At 39.6% G+C, this 21,420-nt stretch overlaps 1 protein-coding gene across 1 annotated transcript; it reads right to left on the bottom strand.

Annotated features, from left to right (window-relative positions):
* Nucleotides 1-1,721: 1,721 nt before the first annotated feature.
* LOC101855054 (peptidyl-prolyl cis-trans isomerase E) lies at nt 1,722-21,333 on the bottom strand. Its single transcript, XM_005108687.3, has 12 exons — nt 21,254-21,333; nt 19,143-19,241; nt 18,339-18,382; nt 17,448-17,474; nt 14,072-14,153; nt 13,262-13,398; nt 12,003-12,135; nt 8,795-8,874; nt 5,445-5,550; nt 4,346-4,421; nt 3,052-3,118; nt 1,722-1,992 (listed from the first exon to the last, which is right to left on the bottom strand). The coding sequence occupies exons 1-12, from the start codon at nt 21,288-21,290 to the stop codon at nt 1,924-1,926; spliced, it is 957 nt and encodes a 318-aa protein (XP_005108744.1). The 5' UTR covers nt 21,291-21,333; the 3' UTR covers nt 1,722-1,923.
* Nucleotides 21,334-21,420: the final 87 nt, after the last annotated feature.

The following is a 21,420-nucleotide window of genomic DNA, read 5'->3' as shown; positions in this document are numbered from 1 at the left end:
AATACACATCATGTATGTACATGTAATAATTTGTTGAAGTCGTACGTCTCCAGCTATACCACATGAAAAATGAAATCCTTCGACATTGAATTAATGCAGACGAGTTTTAGCAGTGGGTGTTCATAATAATAGACTTGGGCGTAGTAAAGTGTGACTGGCCACAACACACCTTTCAACGTGGGGCAATCACGTGAGGCGCGGACTCACCAAACGTCAGACGGACTTTGTGATTTCTCAGTTAGGTTGTCTCATCTTGTGTCTTGGAGTTTTGGGAGACAAGATGGAAATGCTGATCGCTAACGCAATGTGGGAGGCAGATGCGTTAAAGTAAAAGAAGAAAGAGAGAGAGATGGGGAAAGGGTGGGGGGTGGGTGGGCGGGGTCTTGCCTCAAGTGATGGTGCCATTGTCAAGAGGAGACGCGGAGGAGCCCTCTTGTACTGTGCAAGTCATCGGAGAAAGGTGGTCACACAGACAAACCCACGGGCGCACACACAGAGGGAGAGAGAGTGAAAGAGAGAGAGAGAGAGAGAGAGAGAGAGAGTGTGTGTGTGAGAGAGAGAGAGATAGAGAGAGAGACAGAGATAGAGAGAGAGATAGAGAGATAGAAAGAGAGATACAGAGAGAGATACAGAGAGATATATAGAGAGAGATAGAGAAAATATAGAGAGATAGGGATAGAGAGATATAGAGAGAGAGAAAGAGAGAGATAGAGAGAGATAGAGAGAGAGATAGATAGATAGTGAGAAAGAGATAGAGTTAGAGAGAGAGAGAGAGAGAGATAGAGATACAGAGAGAGATAGAGATACAGAGAGATATAGAGATAGAGAGAGAGTGAGAGAGAGAGATAGAGAGATAGAGAGAGAGAGAGAGAGAGAGAGAGAGAGAGAGAGAGAGAGAGAGAGAGAGGAGGAGGAGGAGGCAAGGGAAGAAACAGACAGAAAGAAAGAAACAAAGCGAATATGATAGACAGACAGACAGACAGACAGACACAGACAGACAGACTGAGAAGAAGAAAGAGAGGAAAGCAGGGGAACAGAAATTCGAAATGCGAAGCTGAAGGATGGGTCGCTATTACGTAGACTGAACTGAAAGTGGCCCATCATGTACAAAGAAGTTTCACTTCTTTTTCAAGGTGAAGGGAAGTAGACATTAATTGCAAACTGTTTGAAGGAGCAGCATGAGAAAGAACATTGTGAATTGCTGAGACACTTGACAAGAAATGAATGGGATCTGCTCCCCTTTCAAAACTGTCAGATTCTTCATTTACTGAGAGGCTAGGAATTTTCCATTTATCTGATCTCTGATAGAGATCTGTGGCAAGTTGGCTGAATGGAGAGCTTCGAACACTCCCTCAACATCCAATGCAAAGAACGGCTCAAACAACCATTTCAATTTCCTTCCCTGCATTACCAAAAATAAACAGTACCCAAAACAATCCCTAAATTACACTCCTGGTACCACAAATTTGGGAGAAAAAAATTGTGTTCTTTTGATGCATCAACTCTGAACAATATGTAGGATGCTCACAGAACACCCACAAACATGAATCTTCCAATCTGAAGCACAGCTTTTCTACATATCAACAAGTAAGACTTCTACTGACTTTCAATTTCCAACACACATTTTGGTCAGAATTAGCGCATTATGAGGAGAGAAATTGTGGGTTTTTTAATACAACAAAACAATTTTACGAAAAAAATTACAACAAAAACAAAAGATATGATTGAGCCAGGTTATAAAAATGTTTATTTTTTGGAGGCTATTACACTCAGTTCAACATTGTGAGAGTTATTTCCAAGCAACATGAGAGACAAGTCCACAATCAAAATCAGCATAACATTCATGACATACACTCTCAGATTGAAAACCATTCAAACTCTTTCAACATTCTCACACAACTGACAGTCACTGCTACGTGACTGTCACACAAGTTCTCCACAATTTGCAATGGTGACTTTCTTGGTTGGCTTCCCTCCTTTTGTTCCGACAGCCTGGAAAAAAATGTCAGTGAACTATATTTGCAACCATTACATAAGACCACATTACATAAGACCACATTACATAAGACCACATTACACAAGACCATGTCACACAAGACCATGTTACACAAGACCACATTACATAAGACCACATTACATAAGACCACATTACATAAGACCACATTACACAAGACCACAGACAAAGAGATTTGTGTGAAGGCACAGGAAACCTCATTAGATCCTCAAGTCAGTGAAACATCAGACTTGTTAGGATACAAAGATGTATGAACCATATCTACTCAAACTCAAAATAGGAAAGCTAGACATTAACTAAAAGACTCTCCAACTTGCAAAACTAGCAATTATTTTCATATATTTCCCTCTCTTTGAAATCATAGATGCATCAAGTAGGAAGCATCATCAAATAATAATAACAGATAGCATTTGTATAGTGCAGATCCCCGCTCAACAGCACGCTCTATATGCCCTTCACAATCTATACTATTACCCCAGCAGACCTGACAGCATTCTGAAACAAACTCAACTTCCTGAGAAGCATACAGTGCAAGCAGCCATTTATAGGCGCTAAAACACCAACATACTGACAAGATCTTTCGTTGTCTATGGCCGGGTACCCATTTCCACCTGGGTGAAGTGAGGAAAATTCGTGTAAAGTGCCTTTCCCAAGGACACAACGTCGGGCCCGCAGATCAAACCCCCGACCCCGCAACCTCACGAATACGAGTCCGGTAGCCTAACCACTAGGCCATCGACGCCACATTATTCAGGTTTAGATATATTTACTGTTACATTTTGTAACCACTTTTTTTCTGTAAGATGCAAGCTATCAAATTAGACCCATTCCAGTAGTTTTGAAAGATTACTTTAAGTTCCAGTTATAACCATCATCACTTTTGGGAACAGACTTATTTCCACAGAAAGAAACTAATACAAATATTCAAGAGCAAAAAAAAAACAAACAAAAAAAGAAGAAAAAGAAGATTTAAAATTAGGCATCAAATATCTTTTAAAAAATACAGTTTAAAATTTTGCCTCCAAAAACATCGTTACCTCCATTTTCCTAACCACATCCATGCCTTCAATCACTGTGCCAAAGACGACATGGCGATCATCAAGCCTGAGGATGGACAAATATCATATACAATAATATACATACACTTGTTCAAATAGATCCTACATGGTAGTGCAGGAGTATTACCTACATTTATCTGAGCTTCCAGCAAGTTCTGGAGAGTAAATTACAAGAAATTCTGCTGTACCATACAAAGAGGAGAGCAAACAATGATACAAGAGCTCACAGGCCAGGAAACTGGGAAGTGACATACAATATCAACATTTTCATCAATGTTTCTGAAAATGGCATCGTTGACTGTAAGAAAGAATGAGTGCATGAACTCACTTAAGCCGGAGCCATTTCTCAGCCCACAACAATTGCCGCCTGACACTTTTCCATTCTGTTGAAACGTTCATCATAAAAAGACTGAAAAATATCGTTCTTTTTTTTAATGCAGCAAGAAAAAGAAAGAAATGCTCTCACAGAAAAAGAAAGAAATGCTCTCACAGAAAAAGAAAGAAATGCTCTCACAGAAAAAGAAAGAAATGCTCTCACAGAAAAAGAAAGAAATGCTCTCACAGAAAAAGAAAGAAATGCTCTCACAGAAAAAGAAAGAAATGCTCTCACAGAAAAAGAAACCTGCATCTCTATTTTGCCCAAATACTTTTTATTGTATCACTATTTTGAAATGGCAGTGTCTGGGCTCACACATCACACAAGTTTTCATCAAATCCTCCATCGCAATGCCAAGGTCCCTGACTTAGTCCGCTACAGCTCAAAGTCTCCCACAGAACTTTACCAAATTTTTAACAAAACGAAACAAGTGGGTCAACTGTTGGCTCACCACTTCCCGTAGCTTGTAACCGAAAAACATGGGAAATACCGATCAATAAAGGGCATCCCATAAACACATAGGATTAGGCCACCGGGCCGTTCAGTAAATACAAGGAAAAGGCTCAAGTGAGTTAAGATTTGCATCATGCTGAATGGACTTCCAAGCACAGTATACATTGCCAGAAAGGATGGGAGGAACCAGAAGTTTGTTACATCGGAAATTAAAGTCCATTCCACAAACTTACCACAAGCAACTGTCAAAAGGCTACTTTTACTCATATTTAGCAAGGCAGAAGTAGAATGTTATATTGGTAAGTTCTTTTCTTACAGGAATCAAATCAATAAATTCCCAAGGATGAAGTGCCCAGATTTTTCAATGGCTGTTCACCTGGTATTCTAAAGTAAAACAAGTCACAAGCATTTGATACAAGCAAAGCACAACAAAAAGCACATTACCAGTCTGTCTTGTCTGTGGTTATGAAGAACTGAGATCCATTGCTGTTGGGACCAGAGTTGGCCATTGATAGGGTTCCTGAGGAGATAGGCCAAAGATATAGAGCGGAGTTTGAGTTTGAGTTAAGAGAAACACATTGATACACAAACTGCAAAACTGTCATTTCAATTTGAATTCAGGGAAAAAGTACGAGAGACAAAGAGAAAGAAAAAAGAGAGAGTAAAGAAGAAGAATTCACTAGTGACACCCACAAGCCACCACCCAGACTAACCACCACCCAGACTAACCACCACCCAGGATACCTGGACTACGGAAGAGAAATACAAGAATCTAGATAAATAGCCATAACATGTCTGCATTCAAGTGGGCTACAGAATAATGATATTATGCAATGTGAAACATCATTAGGTTATCAAACAAGGGTAAATGATACGACAGTCTTTATACTTTATGAAGAACAGAACATATCATGAACGATCATGTAAGTGAATATTATTATGTTACACATGATGGCACTGAGTTCACATTGTTTGTAGTTCATGGGTCTCAAGTCAGAATTAAAAAAAGGAGGAACTTCTCACATGATCGTGACAAGACCATTTTGGCAAGACAGTACCCATTATAATTATACTGTTCAATCATACATGATAAAATGCTGAAATAAAAACCATCAATTTATCAAAGCAAGGTTATTTCTTACCAGTATGAGGGTTTGGAATATAATTTTAAGTACAGACTCACTTACCAAATATTTACAATCTTGATTATGTACAGAAAGTGGTGGCACATTACTGGGTAGCGGAGTTGAGCAGAGGAAATGGCAGAAGCAGAAATCCGCTAAATAGCGGAAAATTGAGACCCATGGTAAAAAAAACTAGCATTAACACAAATACAGAAAAAACAAGTGTACTAAATTATGCCAAAACAGCACATTCCCATGCAAAAATGAGTCTGAATAAATTAAACAAATGCAGTAGAAATCGATAAACAATGGTAAAGAGCAGATCAGACAAGGGAAAATACAAAACAGGTAACTCAGAGAAGAAATCCAGACCAATAGCTGTGCTAGCTGTAACTGAAAAAACCAAATCTGGGTCTCACCTGGCTGAGTATGTCTCAAGGTGAAATTTTCATCTGCAAATTTGTTCCCATAGATACTCTTGCCGCCGGTGCCATTGTTTTTGGTGAAATCTCCACCTTGGCACATCTGGTGGGCACAGTTAAAGGAAGCTCTTCTATACTTATTAGTGCTTCTAAACAAAAATACTGAATCCTTTAGTAAGAGTCATTTCACAACATTAAAATTGATACTACATTTAAACAGAATGGTACAACATTATTTCTAATGTAAGGTGTTATTGATGAATCAGTTCAGTCAATATGAAGCTACTAAAAATATTGTTTCACTTGAGAAGTCAGAAACACAAACAAGGAATATGATCACATAAATACAAACTTCAACCATTCAATTTTCTAAGATTGGGATGACCTAGGATAAAAATGCTGAGGGCTTGATTGCTCACTTCAACGTGGTACATGACTTTATCTTATATTTGTTATTGATTCCGTGATAGCTCTAAAACCAGGGGTTCTCAACCTATGGGCCGCGACCCCCCGACCCCCCGGGGGGTCGCAAGACCATTCTTGGGGGGTCGCGAGATCATTGAGGATTTTATGAAAACTAAAACATTTCTCTTTCCCTGGCAATTGTCAAAAGACGGTTCCCTCTTCATACGGTTCTCTCTTCAATTGGTGGAAATAAGAAAAAAGGTAAACACGTGAACTTCTAAACACGGCCAGAGAAACAACAAGGCTACACCAGTTGGCCCTGCCTGGTTCTGTTATGTGGGCCAATCATAAGTTTGGTTTGCAATGTTTTCTGTTCTTTCCATATTTTAGCCTGGCCATAGGCCAACGCACAATAGCTTGAAGCCTCGTTTACGACGAGCAATATGAGTGCTGGCTTCGGAGAAGGGGGTCACAGGAGGAAGCATAGTCATGGTGGTAGTCAAGCATCGTTTAATCCAAACCTGTTTCACCTGAGTGAAATTTGTGTACGCCTAGGCCCTGGCGGAGATCTAACCCACACCCAAGGGATGTCACTGTAAAAATAAAATTATCACGGAAACTCCAATTCACCATTATTGTCTCTTTGTGTTCCATGTGGCATCTAGTTTGTCATCTCTACAAAGACCAGAGGCCTCGCTGAGAGAAAGAACCCCAACAGATTATACAACTATGCTGTTGACAGGCAGAACAATCAACACACGAGAAAGGTTAGGTCAGGAAATCTGAGAAAGGAGATTTCAAAAAGTGAAGAGGTGTATTGCACGCATGTCTTCAAACATTATAAGGAACAGGTTGTAGAGGAGATCAAAGCTGCCCCTATGTTCTCATTACAGCTTCACGAATCAGTTGATGTAGCATCGTGCTCACAGTTACTGGAGTTTGCGAGATGCGTGTTTGAAAAAAGGTGCTAAAAAAGAATTTTTATTTTGCACCCCACTGGACAGCACAACAGCTGATGATGTCATGAACAAGGTACCCTCATTTTTTTTAAAACGAGGGTCTTGAGTGGAAGAATGTGTGTGGTGTTTGTACTGATGGTGGCCCAGCCAGGATAAGATCTAAGTCGGGCTTTCAGACAAAAGTGAAGGACAAAGCACCACACGCAAAAGGCATTTACTGCATGATACATAGATATATGTACCAGCTTGCAAGACTCTCAGTCCCACTTTGAAGGAAACGTTGGAATCGGCTGTTAAGCTTCTCAACTATGTGAAACGCAGCCCCCTAAATACACCACTGCTCAAGGAACTCTGTTTTGACATGAGTGCAGATCATGAAACACTGCTGTTCTACACTCAAGTTCGACGTTTATCGAAAGGAAACATTGTATGTTGAGTCTTTTCTAGCTGAGAGAGGAGATCGGATCAAGTTCTTCCTTGAAGTGCAAGGAAAAGATGAGCTCAGCAGGCTCTTCTCAAAAGATTTCTGGATCCCAAAATTTGTCTACATTATTATGTTTGATATGTTTTGACTACCTCAACAAACTCAACTTGAAACTTCAAGGTCAACAGACACACTTTGGTCGGTTTAAAGATGTCGTTCTGAGTGGTTTTCTTTAAAAATTTCAGAATTGGCACCGGAAAGTTACAAAAGGAAACATTGCTATGTTTGCCAACCTTTCACAGCTGTTAAAGCCAGAGGAGACCTTGTCTGCTGATCTTCAAGTTGACATTGCTGCACATTTGAAATCCCTTGAAGATGAGTTCAAGAACTATTTCCTGACCTTGACTGTGGTGAAGAAGCCTTTGTAGGAAACCCTTTCACTCCTGGACCAGACATCACTGTCATTCCAGACGACATTCAAGACGAGCTTTTGGAATTGAGACCTGATTCGTCAGCACGCGATATGTTTCTTGAGAAATCTCTTGCACAGTTTTGGCGTTCACTCCAGGAATCATATACCCCCAGGTCAGCAAAACAACACTTCGAGTCATTGTCCCATTTGTCTCGACTTACCTTTGAGAAAGTGGATTTGCTACCCTTGTTCAACTCAAGACCAAAGCAAGGAACAAGCTGATGTTGCTGATGATATGCGCTGTGCTTTATCCAAGACTTCCTCGAGAATTTCAAGACTGGTCCCTGAACTACAGGCACAGCCCTCTCACTAGTTTATTTTTCTTTAAATCAATGTGTGTGTGCGTGTGTATGTGTGTGTGTGTGTGTGGGTTCTCTCTTTTTTCTCGACTTGTATTTGCTTGAAATAAGAGAGATTGGAAACCTCAAAGGTACAGTTATTGGTCTGTATCAACGATGTAACGTAGGTCTTATTAATTGTCTGCTGCTGGATTGTACGCATTTGGGTGGGGGGGGGGGGAGTAAAAGGGTTTGTTTATTACTTTATTTCGGTTTGGGTATGAGGGGTCGTTCCACTTGCCAAACAATCAAAAGGGGGTCGCGGATTGAAAAAGGTTGAGAAGCACTGTTCTAAACGGTACGGAATAAGAAGGAAATGCATAAAGAATCTTTCCCGAGGATGTAATAACCAACTCCAGGCATGTGGAACCAAACGTTCTCATCATGAGAACACTATTTCATCAATTAGGCAACTGACTAATGCTTATCACATCGCTGCCCTATGCTGACAAAACACCTTTTACTTATTCACAGCACTTTCCAGAAATCATTATTTTTCCGTTTTCTCAGACTATCTGTTGAGCATTGGGAATGACAGTCTCTTCAGGGTTTGACATCAACCGTTGATGTACTGTGCAAAATAATTGACAAATGATCAGAAAGCTGAAAATCGTTGATTTTTCAAAACTGCTGTGAATATATGTTTTGTAAGCGTTGGGCAGATATGTAAAAATGAATAAAACTTCAACAGACACAAAAAGAAAACAAGACAAATCTGTGAGGGCTGTGGTATGGAGAAGAAAGGATACGAATTGAGGTATGATCCTGTGGAAGGATGAACCCTTGTACCCGAAACCTTTCTCATGAGTACACAGGCACTTGAAATTTTCTGAGAATGAAGCAAATGTTAAAACGTAAAAATCAATTCCAGGTATGGCAAAAATAAAACAACATTAGAGGGACAATAGAAGCAATTTTTCAAACATATAAAAGTATACAGAACATTCTAAAAATACGGTATAACCAAAAAAATAGTTTCTTGCCTCTAGTTTAAGAACAAAATACAAAGATGTGAACAGTGAGTAGCGATCCGTGACATGAGTTTCAGTTTGTCTTTCTGCTTTCAGTATCATTCTGTACCAAGGGAAAACAGACTGCAAAGAGTCTACAACAGTTCAAGGTGCTTTCCAATTCCCATCTTTGTAAGAGAGTATGTCTGGATCGATAACAACAACAACGTAAGAGAGTATGTCTGGATCGATAACAACAACAAAGTAAGAGAGTATGTCTGGATCGATAACAACAACAACGTAAGAGAGTACGAAAATGAGGAACCACCTCAGTATTCCTGTGTGGTGACCACCAAAAACTCCTTCATGTCACATCTCAGTTTCCAACACTAGACCACATTTGGAACAGAGAACAGAAAGGAGAAACGGAAAAAAAAAATAAGGAAAGAGGAATCTTGACCTGAGAGACTTCCAAAAATGTATGTTATCCAATCAAAATAAAATTTTACTGTAGACATTACATACTTAAAGGGAACAAAATAACTACTGTTTGGATTGACCCATACTTTGAGATTGAAGAAATGATGTAGGTTATTTAGGTAGTGGCACAAATGTCTTTCTTACCTTGCCCAGGACAACCTTCATCAAGTCAAAGGGAATACACAACAGGTATAGAAGCCAAGGGCTGTTACTCTTTCTGTATTTCACTACAACTCACATATCTGTCTGCCCTGCTCAATGGCAGTCGTAAAACGCACTCTACTATTATCCCCTACCAGGCTCCAAAGGCAAACAAGTGACTTTCCATGAAACTTTTGTTTTTTGGATATATTGAAAGTTCGATGTCTTCTGCTTCATGATAAAAACAAACAACCATAATCGACTATAAATATTTTATTTTGATTTAGTTTGGAGGTGTGTGTGGTTTGTTGTGAGCTTGGGTGACGAGATAAAGAAGTTTGGACCTTGCTAGTGTGTAGCTGTGAGATTATTTTTAGAACCATTACCTCATGGCCACCTTTGCTTCAACTAAAGATTCTCCACTACTGGAAAATCTTTGCTCCAACGTTCTTCGTTCGCAACTATTTTTAGATTTTGACCCCGTTTCGAGCATGAATGGTCGGAAATGTAAACAACTGTGATTGGCAAAACGGAGTAAAAACAGGAACTTCTAGCTCACTTCAAGCTTGTTTACGTAAACAGCTGACTGTGTGGGCGTGCCCTGCTAGCTGCTATCGTCTGTTGATCTTTCAGTTTTATACTTGGATTGACTTTAAAAATTCGTTTTTATTGTGTTTTATAGAGCTTTTAAAGGATTACTTAACCTTCCTCTAGATCTCTCAGAGCGGACTCCTTACCGAGAGGCCACCGAGGCGGTCTATGTGCATGTGTGTGTACGTGTGTTGATGTGCTTGTATGTGTGTGTATGTGTGTGTGCGTGTGTGTGCTCTCGTGTATTTATGGTGCAATTGCAAACGCATAATCAGGTAGCGTAAATACGGCACGTAAGCCGACTCGCGGCCTTCCCAGCGCGTGGTTTCAGTGAAATGGGGGGTAATTCAGATCTGTTTCTTTGCTCTTCTGCTATAAAACACCAAATGCTGAACACTTTGAAAAAGTTCTGATTTTTTTCATTATAATACTTATAAGTTGTTTGTATATCTGAGTATATGGAGCTGGAGAATCGCAGTGGAAAGGGAAGCCCGTCGCAGTCGGAATGCGAGGTCCCCCGGTTCAAAATTGACACCCATGCATTCGAATACTTTGCAGAAAGATTGATGATTAAATACCGTTTTTTCATTGGCAGAGAACTATACAGCTACGAGTGTGGTTTCCCGTGGTTATTATTTTTAGCCTTTAGAGTTTAGAAAGAAAACCTTGAAAAAAAAGGGTGTAAGTTTTCAAAGATCATTTTTAACACGAAAAATGAGTAAAATACCGGCTAAAAAAGGTACCAATAGAAAAAAACAGTTCTTCTATTAGAATAAAGTCATGGGCTTGGAATTATTTTGCAGGAATCCTTTTGCGAAACTATCGGGAGCACTCAGTATACTACAGCCATAGAGTACTATCAGAGAGTAAAGAGTCTCTGGTACTATAGTGTACATCTATGACTACAGCAGAGAGGGTTGACTACAGTATAGAGGCGGCTCGCTCGCCGCGGGGGCCGGTGCGACGCCGCCCGAGACAAAGCTCGGTGTTTTTATTGAAATAACGACAGACCATTGTATTTGAGGCAATAAAATACTGACTTGTAGTGATCTCACAGTCTTGAAAAATATTAGGCTTCATTTGTAAGTTATGGTGAATGTAATCTTTTAATGTAGAGATGTTTGATGCTCTTGGTACTCTTGTACTGTCTGTCAAACATGGGGGGGGGGGGTGGCAGCCAGTTAGCGACTGTACCAATATTTTATCATTATGCTAAATGGAAACAGCTGCCATTCTCTTAAATATTGACTGAAAGGTACAAGTTTGGTACCACAATTCTCAGGAGACATAGGCCTTTCATATGAAACAGATGAATTTGACATACAGCTACTTTGAAAATGTAGTGTTTGTTACCTAGTATAATGTTAATGTTTTGTTGCATTTGACGTGAAGTCCATTCTCGTAAAAATTTTGTTTGGTTCATAAGTTTTTTCTCTGCAAATGAATGGTTTTCTACCTTTGTATGTAACCTTGTAGTGGCACAGCCAAGATAACTGCTAAATGTCAAGTCTCCATCTCAGTTCTAAGACACCCATTGCTATGGAAACATGTTGCTCAACTTTGGTGACCATTTTCTCCTTTTCGTGTTCCTCACCTGGCACAATTAAAAGTTCTGTAATTTCGTCAAATATGGTCATATATACTTCATTATTGTTATAAATTGTAGGGAAAACATGATAGTTTTTAAAAATAATGTTAACTTGGTTTTGAAATTTCCGTCATATGACTGATAATTGACTGGCAGGGACACATATGTGGGAGAATTTGTTCCGTTGTCTAACCATTCGCAACTCACCCGCTGTCTTCGGAACCACATCCGCTCTCAGTTCAATGATCACCCGACCCGTGTCCTGGTTTCCTATTTTGATGTCCAAGAACACCTGAGGATTGCTTGTGGGCCGTGACTTCTTGGCTGGTGAGGCACTCTCCTACAGAAAAGCGAAGTGAATTCAAAAATGTTTGTCAATTGGAAGTTTGAAACCTGTTTACAATTACTGTTATCAATTCTATAGAAATAGCCACAGAAATAAGGTTTATTTTCAACAAAACAAGATTGACAATTGTGATAGATAACCATAAAACTTCTGTATGCTGCTTAAACTCGAGAAGCACCTTAAACCTCAACAATTCTGTGTCCGAGCAGCAAAGCAAATCTGAACGTCCAGGTGGAAACAGTTTGCATTTCAAAAATGGTGAAGTAAATAACATATATATACACTCACATCAAAATTAGGTGGAGTTAAAATCTGAATCAAAATGCAGTTCAGTTTAGATTATTTAGAATGTAAATTAGAACAGCATTCACGTCTATGCTTAGAGAGAGTGGGAGAAGAGAGAGAGAGAGAGAGAGAGAGAGAGAGAGAGAGAGAGAGAGAGAGAGAAAGAGAGAGAGAGAGAAAGAGAGAGAGAGAGAGAGAGAAAGAGAGAGAGAAAGAGAGAGAGAGAGAGAAAGAGAGAAAGAGAGAGAGAGATAGATAGATAGAGAGGGAGAGAGAGATAGAGAAAGAATCACTTTTGAGGAACCATTTTCTTGGTACTATTATGAAGCCCACTGGGCCTTTTCTTTGTGGAAATACACTCTACACTCTATAAATACTCTATACATTCTATAAATACACTCTACACTCTATAAATACACTGTACACTCTATAAATACTCTATACACTCTATAAACACACTCTACACTCTATAAATACTCTATACACTCTATAAATACTCTATACACTCTATAAATACACTCTACACTCTATAAATACACTCTACACTCTATAAACACACTCTACACTCTATAAATACTCTATACACTCTATAAATACACTGTACACTCTATAAATACTCTATACACTCTATAAATACACTCTACACTCTATAAATACACTCTACACTCTATAAACACACTCTACACTCTATAAATACTCTATACACTCTATAAATACACTCTACACTCTATAAATACACTTTATTACCATTCCCTCAAAGGAAGCCTGTCTCCAACCTTACAACCACAGACTGTGCAGAAGCTTACATACATGTGAAGCTCATTCCTTTCCTCACCTGTACCTCCTCGGCTGCCCTCTTCTCTCCCTTGTCTTCTGTGGCAGCATCATCAGCGTCTCCGTCCTCACCTTCTCCTTCCTTATCCTTCAGCGTGGCTCCAGCATGCTGCTGCAGCCAAGAATCCTCGGACCAAACTGAAAACATTCACACAATGAGGAAAACTTTGACAATGAAGCAAATGTTATATATGAGCTTGTTGTTGCGGAGGTGATCATGATGTATGCTTACGTTGGAGACAATTACAGGTCAAAAAGGGATCAGATGAAATGAGAAGACTGTTAATCCTCCAAAGGAGGAAATTCACAGCTTTTTTTTTTTGTGGTTTCTTTTGACCGAAAAACGAAGGTGTCAATTGCAAACGTAGTGCAGCCTCCGTTCGTGTTTAGGGAGGGAAATCCTGTTAGTGGTGGTAGTGCTGCTAGGCAAAAGTTCTGTTCCTTCTTCCCCTATTGAGCTAAGTCTTCAATCCCTACAAAAAGGCAGACAGTACTTCCATCCTGGACAGACATTTTGTTTGGTTCACAAGCACTTCAAACGACTAACTTTGTGAAATCCTCATTAATGACATCATCGCTGGGTCTAAGATTATCACTTTTTTTTTTTCCTTGACAATGGGTGGTTGTTTTGGAAACGTTTGACTTAACTTGAGAAATTGTAAATAACATATTTCCTATGCATGCTCCTTCTACTTTCAACTGCATCATCAGTTTTTACCAGTAGCTGACTCAGATTAAACAGCTCCAAGACTATATCTATCAAGAACGATCTCAGGAACTTTCAGTGACAAGCCACAATAAAAGAACTCACCAGCCCTTGATGCACCCTCTTTCATTTTCATTGGTTTGGCAAGGTTCACACGTATCGTCCTTCCAAACAATTCTGACTCATTCTGAAAGAATAACATGTGTTCATGCAAATGTAACAAAACAAAACAAGAGAAGACAAAAGAACAAAAGAAGGAGGAAAACTTAACCCTTTGAGCCCTAGCCACAGGCACACCAGCGGTGCCTAAAATTGCTCGCATGCATAGCCACTGGTACAGCTGTGAGCGAGACCCTACCCCCAGACCAGCCCATCTGAGACAAAATGCGCACAGGAAACCGTGTGTACTGCAAAGGATGTTACTAATTATTTTGAAGACCTTTCTGAAACATGCTGGTAATCTCTAGGACTACCCCGAGTGGGATATGAAATGTGATTCTGACGATCCTATTAAGGTTAGTAATATATCACCCAGGAGGTCAGGAAGAGGGGCATGGTGCTCTCAGGAGGTCAGGGCATAAAGGATTAAGAACTGACATTCACTTGGAATCTAATTTTGATGATCAGAAGGAATGGCACTGACCTCTGAATACAGATCAAGAACCAGATTGTAGTTTCATGTGTTCTCAGAGAGAATGCTCAAACGCCTTCCTAATGAAACCTTTGACCAGTTGCCCTACTCCAACCACAACACTAGGAAGGAAATACTCAACGGCAAGATGTGGGGTTAAAGGGCCAAGGGTGGGCACAGGATGCCGTGGGCCGATAACATCAAGACATGGACTCGCTTAAGTGGGACAGACACGCCGTCACTTTTCGCCCGATTCTGTTACTTTTAGTTAGCATGACTCAGCAGCCCGCCGGAGCTCCCAGGCTCGGGTCATGGGGTTAATGAGCCCTGAAGTGACTTTGCCGGTGTCGGTTAGGACGTTCGCATTTTTGACTATGTTTAAAACGATATAACTTCTTCCCCATCCCACACAGCAAACCATTACGCGAATGTACTAAAAGCTCAATGTCTTGAAATTTATTCTGCGTTAGAATGGTTAATTTCTGTGCCTTAGTTTTTGTTCTAGACAAGTGTTTGTAGAGTACCCAATTTGTCCTATTTTAGTTACAAACTTATGAATAAATGATTGTTAATTTTAAAAGGCTCGACAGATCTCTCCAAAATCTGTGTTAAACTGACTACGAATATCATGTCTTTAACCGTGAGAAATCTTAAATCTGCGGTAGTAGTAATAGTCAAGTTATAAGAGAAGAAAGATGCACGTCTGTATTTTTTAACTAAAAACGATCAGCGTTAGCTCTTATTTTATTATTAAACAAGAGAAAGTTACTCTGCATTTGTTCATGAATCATGCTGTGTCTGTGGCAGCCTGCATACAACTAAAAAAATTTAATATAAGCGATTAAAAACCCCAACAAAACCGTGTAAATATATGGGTAGAGATAAACTTCTTGTATGGAATCAAAATAATGACAACTAACACAACACATTCATTCTTAGTTTTTGTGTAGGAAATATGCGCGGACACAATTATGAATGTAAAGAAATCTGTCACATTGTCAGTTATTGCAAATAGTCATAGAAACGAAAAATAAAGTTGAAAAGTCTGGTGCTGATTCAGTGTCCCTGGAAAGCTAGAAATTATTCTTATAACCCAATTACGAGAAGTCATCCCTATTACTCAGTCAACTTACAAAACCTAGACTTTGCGTTTCAAGAAAAGTTAGGAATTTCGGGAGTGTAACAGACACTGTTCGTGTATTAAATTGAAGGTGTATTCTGGCACTAAAATCGATTTGTACTTTATTCATAAAGAAACTTCACGGTAACTTTTATAAACTTTCGTGAAAATATGCGAATATTCACCCTTATATTAGTCACAAAAAGTTGTATTTGTAGAAATTACTTCATAGCGAATTGTGTGCCAGATGGATAAAGTTGCAAAATTACAGCCTTCTATTATATGCGCAGATACCATCTTTTCTGAGTGTCTGCACCAATGTTATATCGTTCATGTTCCAAAAGTTCGACAGATTTTGTCGAGGTCCTTTTTTTATATTGATTTTTTTTCATTCACGCTAGTTCAAAAAAATTTACAATTTAGCATTACCGACTCCAGCGTGTCTAACGAAATAACCAGGCAAGTTACAACGTCCGTTCTTTTTTGAGTCTCAAGAGCAGAAATGCATGCTTTGGGTGCACTAAACAAGAGTTACCATAAATACAAGGATACACCTAAAATTGTACGTTGAAAAGTACCAAAAATTAAGTCGGCCGAGACAGAGCGGCGACAGGGAGCTGACCCCCGTGACCCCGACGTGATAAGGCACCCAGAGGGGAACCCCCCGCGGCAACTAAAATTCCACTGCCGGTGCGACGTGCAGAGTGTATAACAGCTCTGTAAGCACTGGCAGATCATTGCCCGTCAAACTCTGAGCCAGGGATGACACCTCCACGTATCCAGGTATACCACTCCAAACTCACCATCCTACCTTCTCATCACACCACAACACAGCATTACAGTCTCTAATACACTCTCATCGCTAAATCTATAGGTCTACACTACTTTTCCAGTCAGCAACATGTCCTAATTATAGGTGAGACAAGCAATGTTGAACAAGCCACAACGTCCTAGGTGAGACAAGCAATGTTGAACAAGCCACAACGTCCTAGGTGAGACAAGCAATCTTGAACAAGCCACAAAGTCCTAGGTGAGACAAGCAATGTTGAACAAGCCACAAAGTCCTAGGTGAGACAAGCAATGTTGAACAAGCCACAACGTCCTAGGTGAGACAAGCAATCTTGAACAAGCCACAAAGTCCTAGGTGAGACAAGCAATGTTGAACAAGCCACAAAGTCCTAGGTGAGACAAGCAATCTTGAACAAGCCACAAAGTCCTAGGTGAGACAAGCAATGTTGAACAAGCCACAAAGTCCTAGGTGAGACAAGCAATCTTGAACAAGCCACAACGTCCTAGGTGAGACAAGCAATGTTGAACAAGCCATAACGTCCTAGGTGAGACAAGCAATCTTGAACAAGCCACAACGTCCTAGGTGGGACAAGCAATCTTGAACAAGCCACAACGTCCCACTAAAAAGCACCGGTGTACTAAATCCCGTGCCAGACGTGCGAGGTACGCTCACCACTTTTCCCTCACATTTTCATTATCCACTGTACAGATACAAGACACAATCTTCTCTCTTCCTACAAGTACACAGACGCTATCATCTCTTCATATGGCAAAATATGACTTTCAGTGAACAGGCTGAGGCTTTCATTTCAATCCATTTATATTGCATAATATGTTGAAAAAAAACCCATAAATTTCTTTCAAGTCACATTTTTTCTCTCCTAAATTCTGGGAGACAGTACAACAAACTTCACTCTGACTTTCAAAAACTTTTAGCTTACCATGTTGTCAATAGCATGAGCAGCATCCTGCAATGAAAGCAGAAAACAAAATATCAGCTTTTACAGGAATAAAAATCATAAATGTAGTAATATTAGTGTTTTCCCATATATGAGTAAAATAACAAGTGCTCCATTCCTCCAACAGGGTAGCACATACAGGCCTAACTCTTTATCTCCGGCTAGCTGCCCCCAGCGGCTCGAGGACGCAACCGCTGTGCTGGAGAGCTGCCGGCAGCGGCTCAGGCACATTCCTTTTTGATGACTTCAACATCAAATTACTTTTCGGCAAAGGCTAAAAACAGGTCTCTTTCACAAGGAGATCATTTATGAGATGAAGAACTATCGAAATAGGTTTTGACTCGTTTTGATTTAGTGATTAGTGACCCATTTAGTGATGTTTTTGTTTATTTTAGATTTCGTACCAAAAAAGAGGCCTGGCATAGTGGGTGTACCTCCCACGGAGTGAAAGAGTTCAACATTCACAAACGACACAGACAAATGAGGTAGTGATTCCCTTCTTTTAGGATTCACACTAGTACTCAATGTAAAGAACAAATCTGCAAATACTACAGAACTTTCAAGTGCCAAATAGAGCAGTCATGTAATATGATCAAAGTTCACACAAGATACTTTCAGCCATAACACATGAAGACCACAACTGTGAAAAAAACTAAACAGCCACAGCCACACAAACAGCCACACAAACAGCCCCACAAACAGCCACACAAACAGCCAAACAAACACAAACACATGTCCCACTACGCAGCGGCTGACACGCTGCACCCATGTAGAAGAGATGGAAAAGAAAATACTTTACAAGGATGACACCTTACCTCTGCACCCATGTAGAAGAGATGGAAAAGAAAATACTTTACAAGGATGACACCTTACCTCTGCACTCTCAAACTCAACAAAGGCAAATCCTCTGTGTTTTTCTGGGGATAACAAAAGACCATGTAAAAATGTCTGTCATTTGACAGGAGGACCCCCTCCCCCTCCCTCTTTTCCCCTTACATTCAAAACACATCCAAATTTACAATTAAGACTAAATTCTACAATTGTCTATTCAGTCTGAGTCTAAAGGAGGAAAGTTGAGGAGAAAAGAATAATAAAATTCATAAAAAACCTTGTACCTCACAACCCATTAGAAGACAGGTCCTTTTTTGACTACTGGAATTTGATTTGATTTTTGTTGTTGTTGTTGTAAAGAGTTGGGGCCCCATTTCCAGCAATCCTATTCTTCCTCTTCTTTCATTTTTATCCTCACTTCCAACATATTTTCTGCACATTTCACCATATTTTGATAAAACATGTACAACTCATATAGAATGAATCATGGTAAAACACTCACTGCAATCCTCTAGGAAGTTGCAGGCATATGTATGGAAAAATGAAATTATATTCACAATTCAGGGACAGGACACAAGGGAGTGTAATTTCCTTGTGTTCCTCATGCAGTATCATGGTTTGATATCTTTGCCTTCAATTTCTCTACCCATGTGAAGTATGAAGGAAAGAACATCCACTTTTATTCATCATTTAAAATTGAAATCTAAGGGAGTCGTACAATCCCTCACAAGTCTCACCAATAGTACGTTCATATTTTCTCATCATCATACCCTTCAGTGTGAGTGTTCAGCTTGTATGTATGTATTACGTAAAAGTGGTGGCTGCAACTTTTGTTTAACACACTACCTGTTTCATAATCCAAAGGCATCTGAATGTCGACAATTTCACCAAAAGGAATGAATGCTGCGTGTAGAATTTTCTCATCAGTTTCTTCTGCACATCCACCTGTCACAAAAGAATACAAAAGTGACAATTGTATTTTTAAAATCAACGAATATGAGATTGAACAATGCTTCAATATACGCATGCACGTGAAAATCACGTAGTTCCATGCTACAGTTCCTCCCCAATAAAGTATAGGGTGAGGGATCACTTTTTAATTCATTTTTTAAATCGATAAACATGATTAAATTCAGGAAAGGATCAACCAGGTGCTCCAGCTGTGGCTTCTGACCATACAGATATTACGAAAATTCAAATGTTCAATAAATAGTTATCTGGTCTAAAAAAAAAGACTCAAATTCCATAGAGTGAATACATGGCACGAGGGACCATATCATATCACATATTCATCATAATAATAATAATGATAAAGATGGATGAAAGTGAAAGAGATCTTAAACTTCTGTGATACAGCTGTGGAAAAAAAAGAAGAATGCAAGCTTAGATTGTACTTTGTTGGCATACATTGTTCATGACATCATAGTCATGATCATAGAGCATTCCAGTAATTTCCACTTGCACCTCCTGGGACTACTTCTTAAATTTTGATTCATCAGATCACAGTCTGAGTCTAATTTTCTATGTTCTTACCTATACTATACTGACTATACTAGATCTCATCATCAGTGCCTTTCATCCCTGGCAGGGTATAGGCCACACACAAGCTCCTTCCATTTATCACTGTCCTGAGCCATCCTTCCAAGCTCGTTCCAAGTGAGCTTCATCTCTCTCATGTCTCTTTCTACAACATCTCCTCCATGGCCTACCCCTGCCTCGTGCTCCCTGTGGGTTCCACTGCAGTGACTGTCTTGTGATGTTTCTGCTGGGCTTTCTGAAGGTGTGTCCCATCCATCGCCACTTTCTTAGTCCTATTTCTACTTCTATATCCTTTTGTCCTGTCCTTTCCCACAGCTCTTCATTTCTTATTCTATCCTGCCACTTAATTCTTAATCTTAGGATACTTCTCATATATATCTGTTGATGAAAGTCTGGACTTCTATCTTTGTTGTCTTCCAAGTTTCGCAGCCGTAGAGGAGCACAGACTTGACATTGGAATTAAAGAGTCGAATCTTGGTGCGCAGTGAGATGTTGCTTGCTTTCCAGACTTTTGATATAATTGCTTGAATGCTGACCTTGCCTTGGCGGTTCTTGCTTCTATAATACTAGATCTAGTGGTCAACATAAGTTTACAGTCATGAACATACTTAACTGTACTACATTGTCAGCATGGCATGATCTCATTCCGCCTCTGATTCCAATTAAACACTACAGGCCAGGGGTTCTCAACCTGTGGGTCGCGTGACCATTCTTGTGGGGTCGCGAGATCATTGAGGATTTTGTGCTTAATGATCCTCTGAAAACTACAACATTGCTCTTGTGTTCTTTACCTGAAAACATCGGCGCTTTTCGGTAGTTCCCACCCCGCATTTGTTATTCGCCGGTTTTGGCCCCAAGAGTAGGGGGGTTTCAGGGGGGCTTGCCCCCCTGAATTTTACCACAATTTAATGTTTTGCAGTTGTTAGGTTTGACATCTTAGCTTGCCACGAATCAAACGTATATAGATCTAGATGTAGGTCAGGCTCTATCAAATAAGGGGGGGTGGGAACTACCGAAAAAGCGCCAAAGCCAAAACATCAATACCGAATATTTAAATCAGTATCGATATTCAGTATTCTGTGTGGAGGATATCAAGTCTAAACAGACGGGACCCACATTCTGAAGTAGACTCTAGATCTAGATCTAGATTATATCTAGATCTAGATAGATCTAGATCTAGATCTAGATCTAGATCTAGAATCTAGTACTCTAGAAATCTAGATCTAGATCTTCTAGAAATGGAATTCAGACAGTGGTTTCTTATTAAAGACTAGAGATCTAGATCTAGATCTATGTATCAATAAAAACTTAGATCTAGATCTAATCTCGATCTACATCTGTCTAAGAAAAGACATCAGAATTACATCAGCTTCATAAATCCGCCAATAATGAACAAAATCATTACTCTCTATGCTTACCGACATAAACAAGTCGTTTGTTCGTGGACGCAGCCATCTTGCTAAAAATGAATGTTCAAAACTTGTACCGGGTATTTTGTCTACTATAATTAAAGTCTCAAAATGAAATACCACATACAAGTTTGTTTATCAAGATATAACTGTCATTTTTTAAATTTGATTATTGC

The sequence above is a fragment of the Aplysia californica genome, unplaced genomic scaffold (genome assembly GCF_000002075.1).
Source record: "Aplysia californica isolate F4 #8 unplaced genomic scaffold, AplCal3.0 scaffold00709, whole genome shotgun sequence".
NCBI lineage: Eukaryota > Metazoa > Mollusca > Gastropoda > Aplysiida > Aplysiidae > Aplysia > Aplysia californica.
Note: the sequence above shows the minus strand (reverse complement) of the source record. Positions and strands in the feature narration are given on the sequence as shown.

Excerpts from the sequence above, each read along its gene's own strand:
- LOC101855054 (XM_005108687.3), bottom strand. The coding sequence starts at position 21,290 with ATGGCTGCGTCCACGAACAAACGACTTGTTTATGTCG. Across the intron at positions 18,383-19,142 it reads GCCTTTGGATTATGAAACAG|AAAAACACAGAGGATTTGCC; the intron begins GTAGTGTGTTAA and ends TGTTATCCCCAG. Across the intron at positions 14,154-17,447 it reads CTCATGCTATTGACAACATG|AATGAGTCAGAATTGTTTGG; the intron begins GTAAGCTAAAAG and ends TTATTCTTTCAG.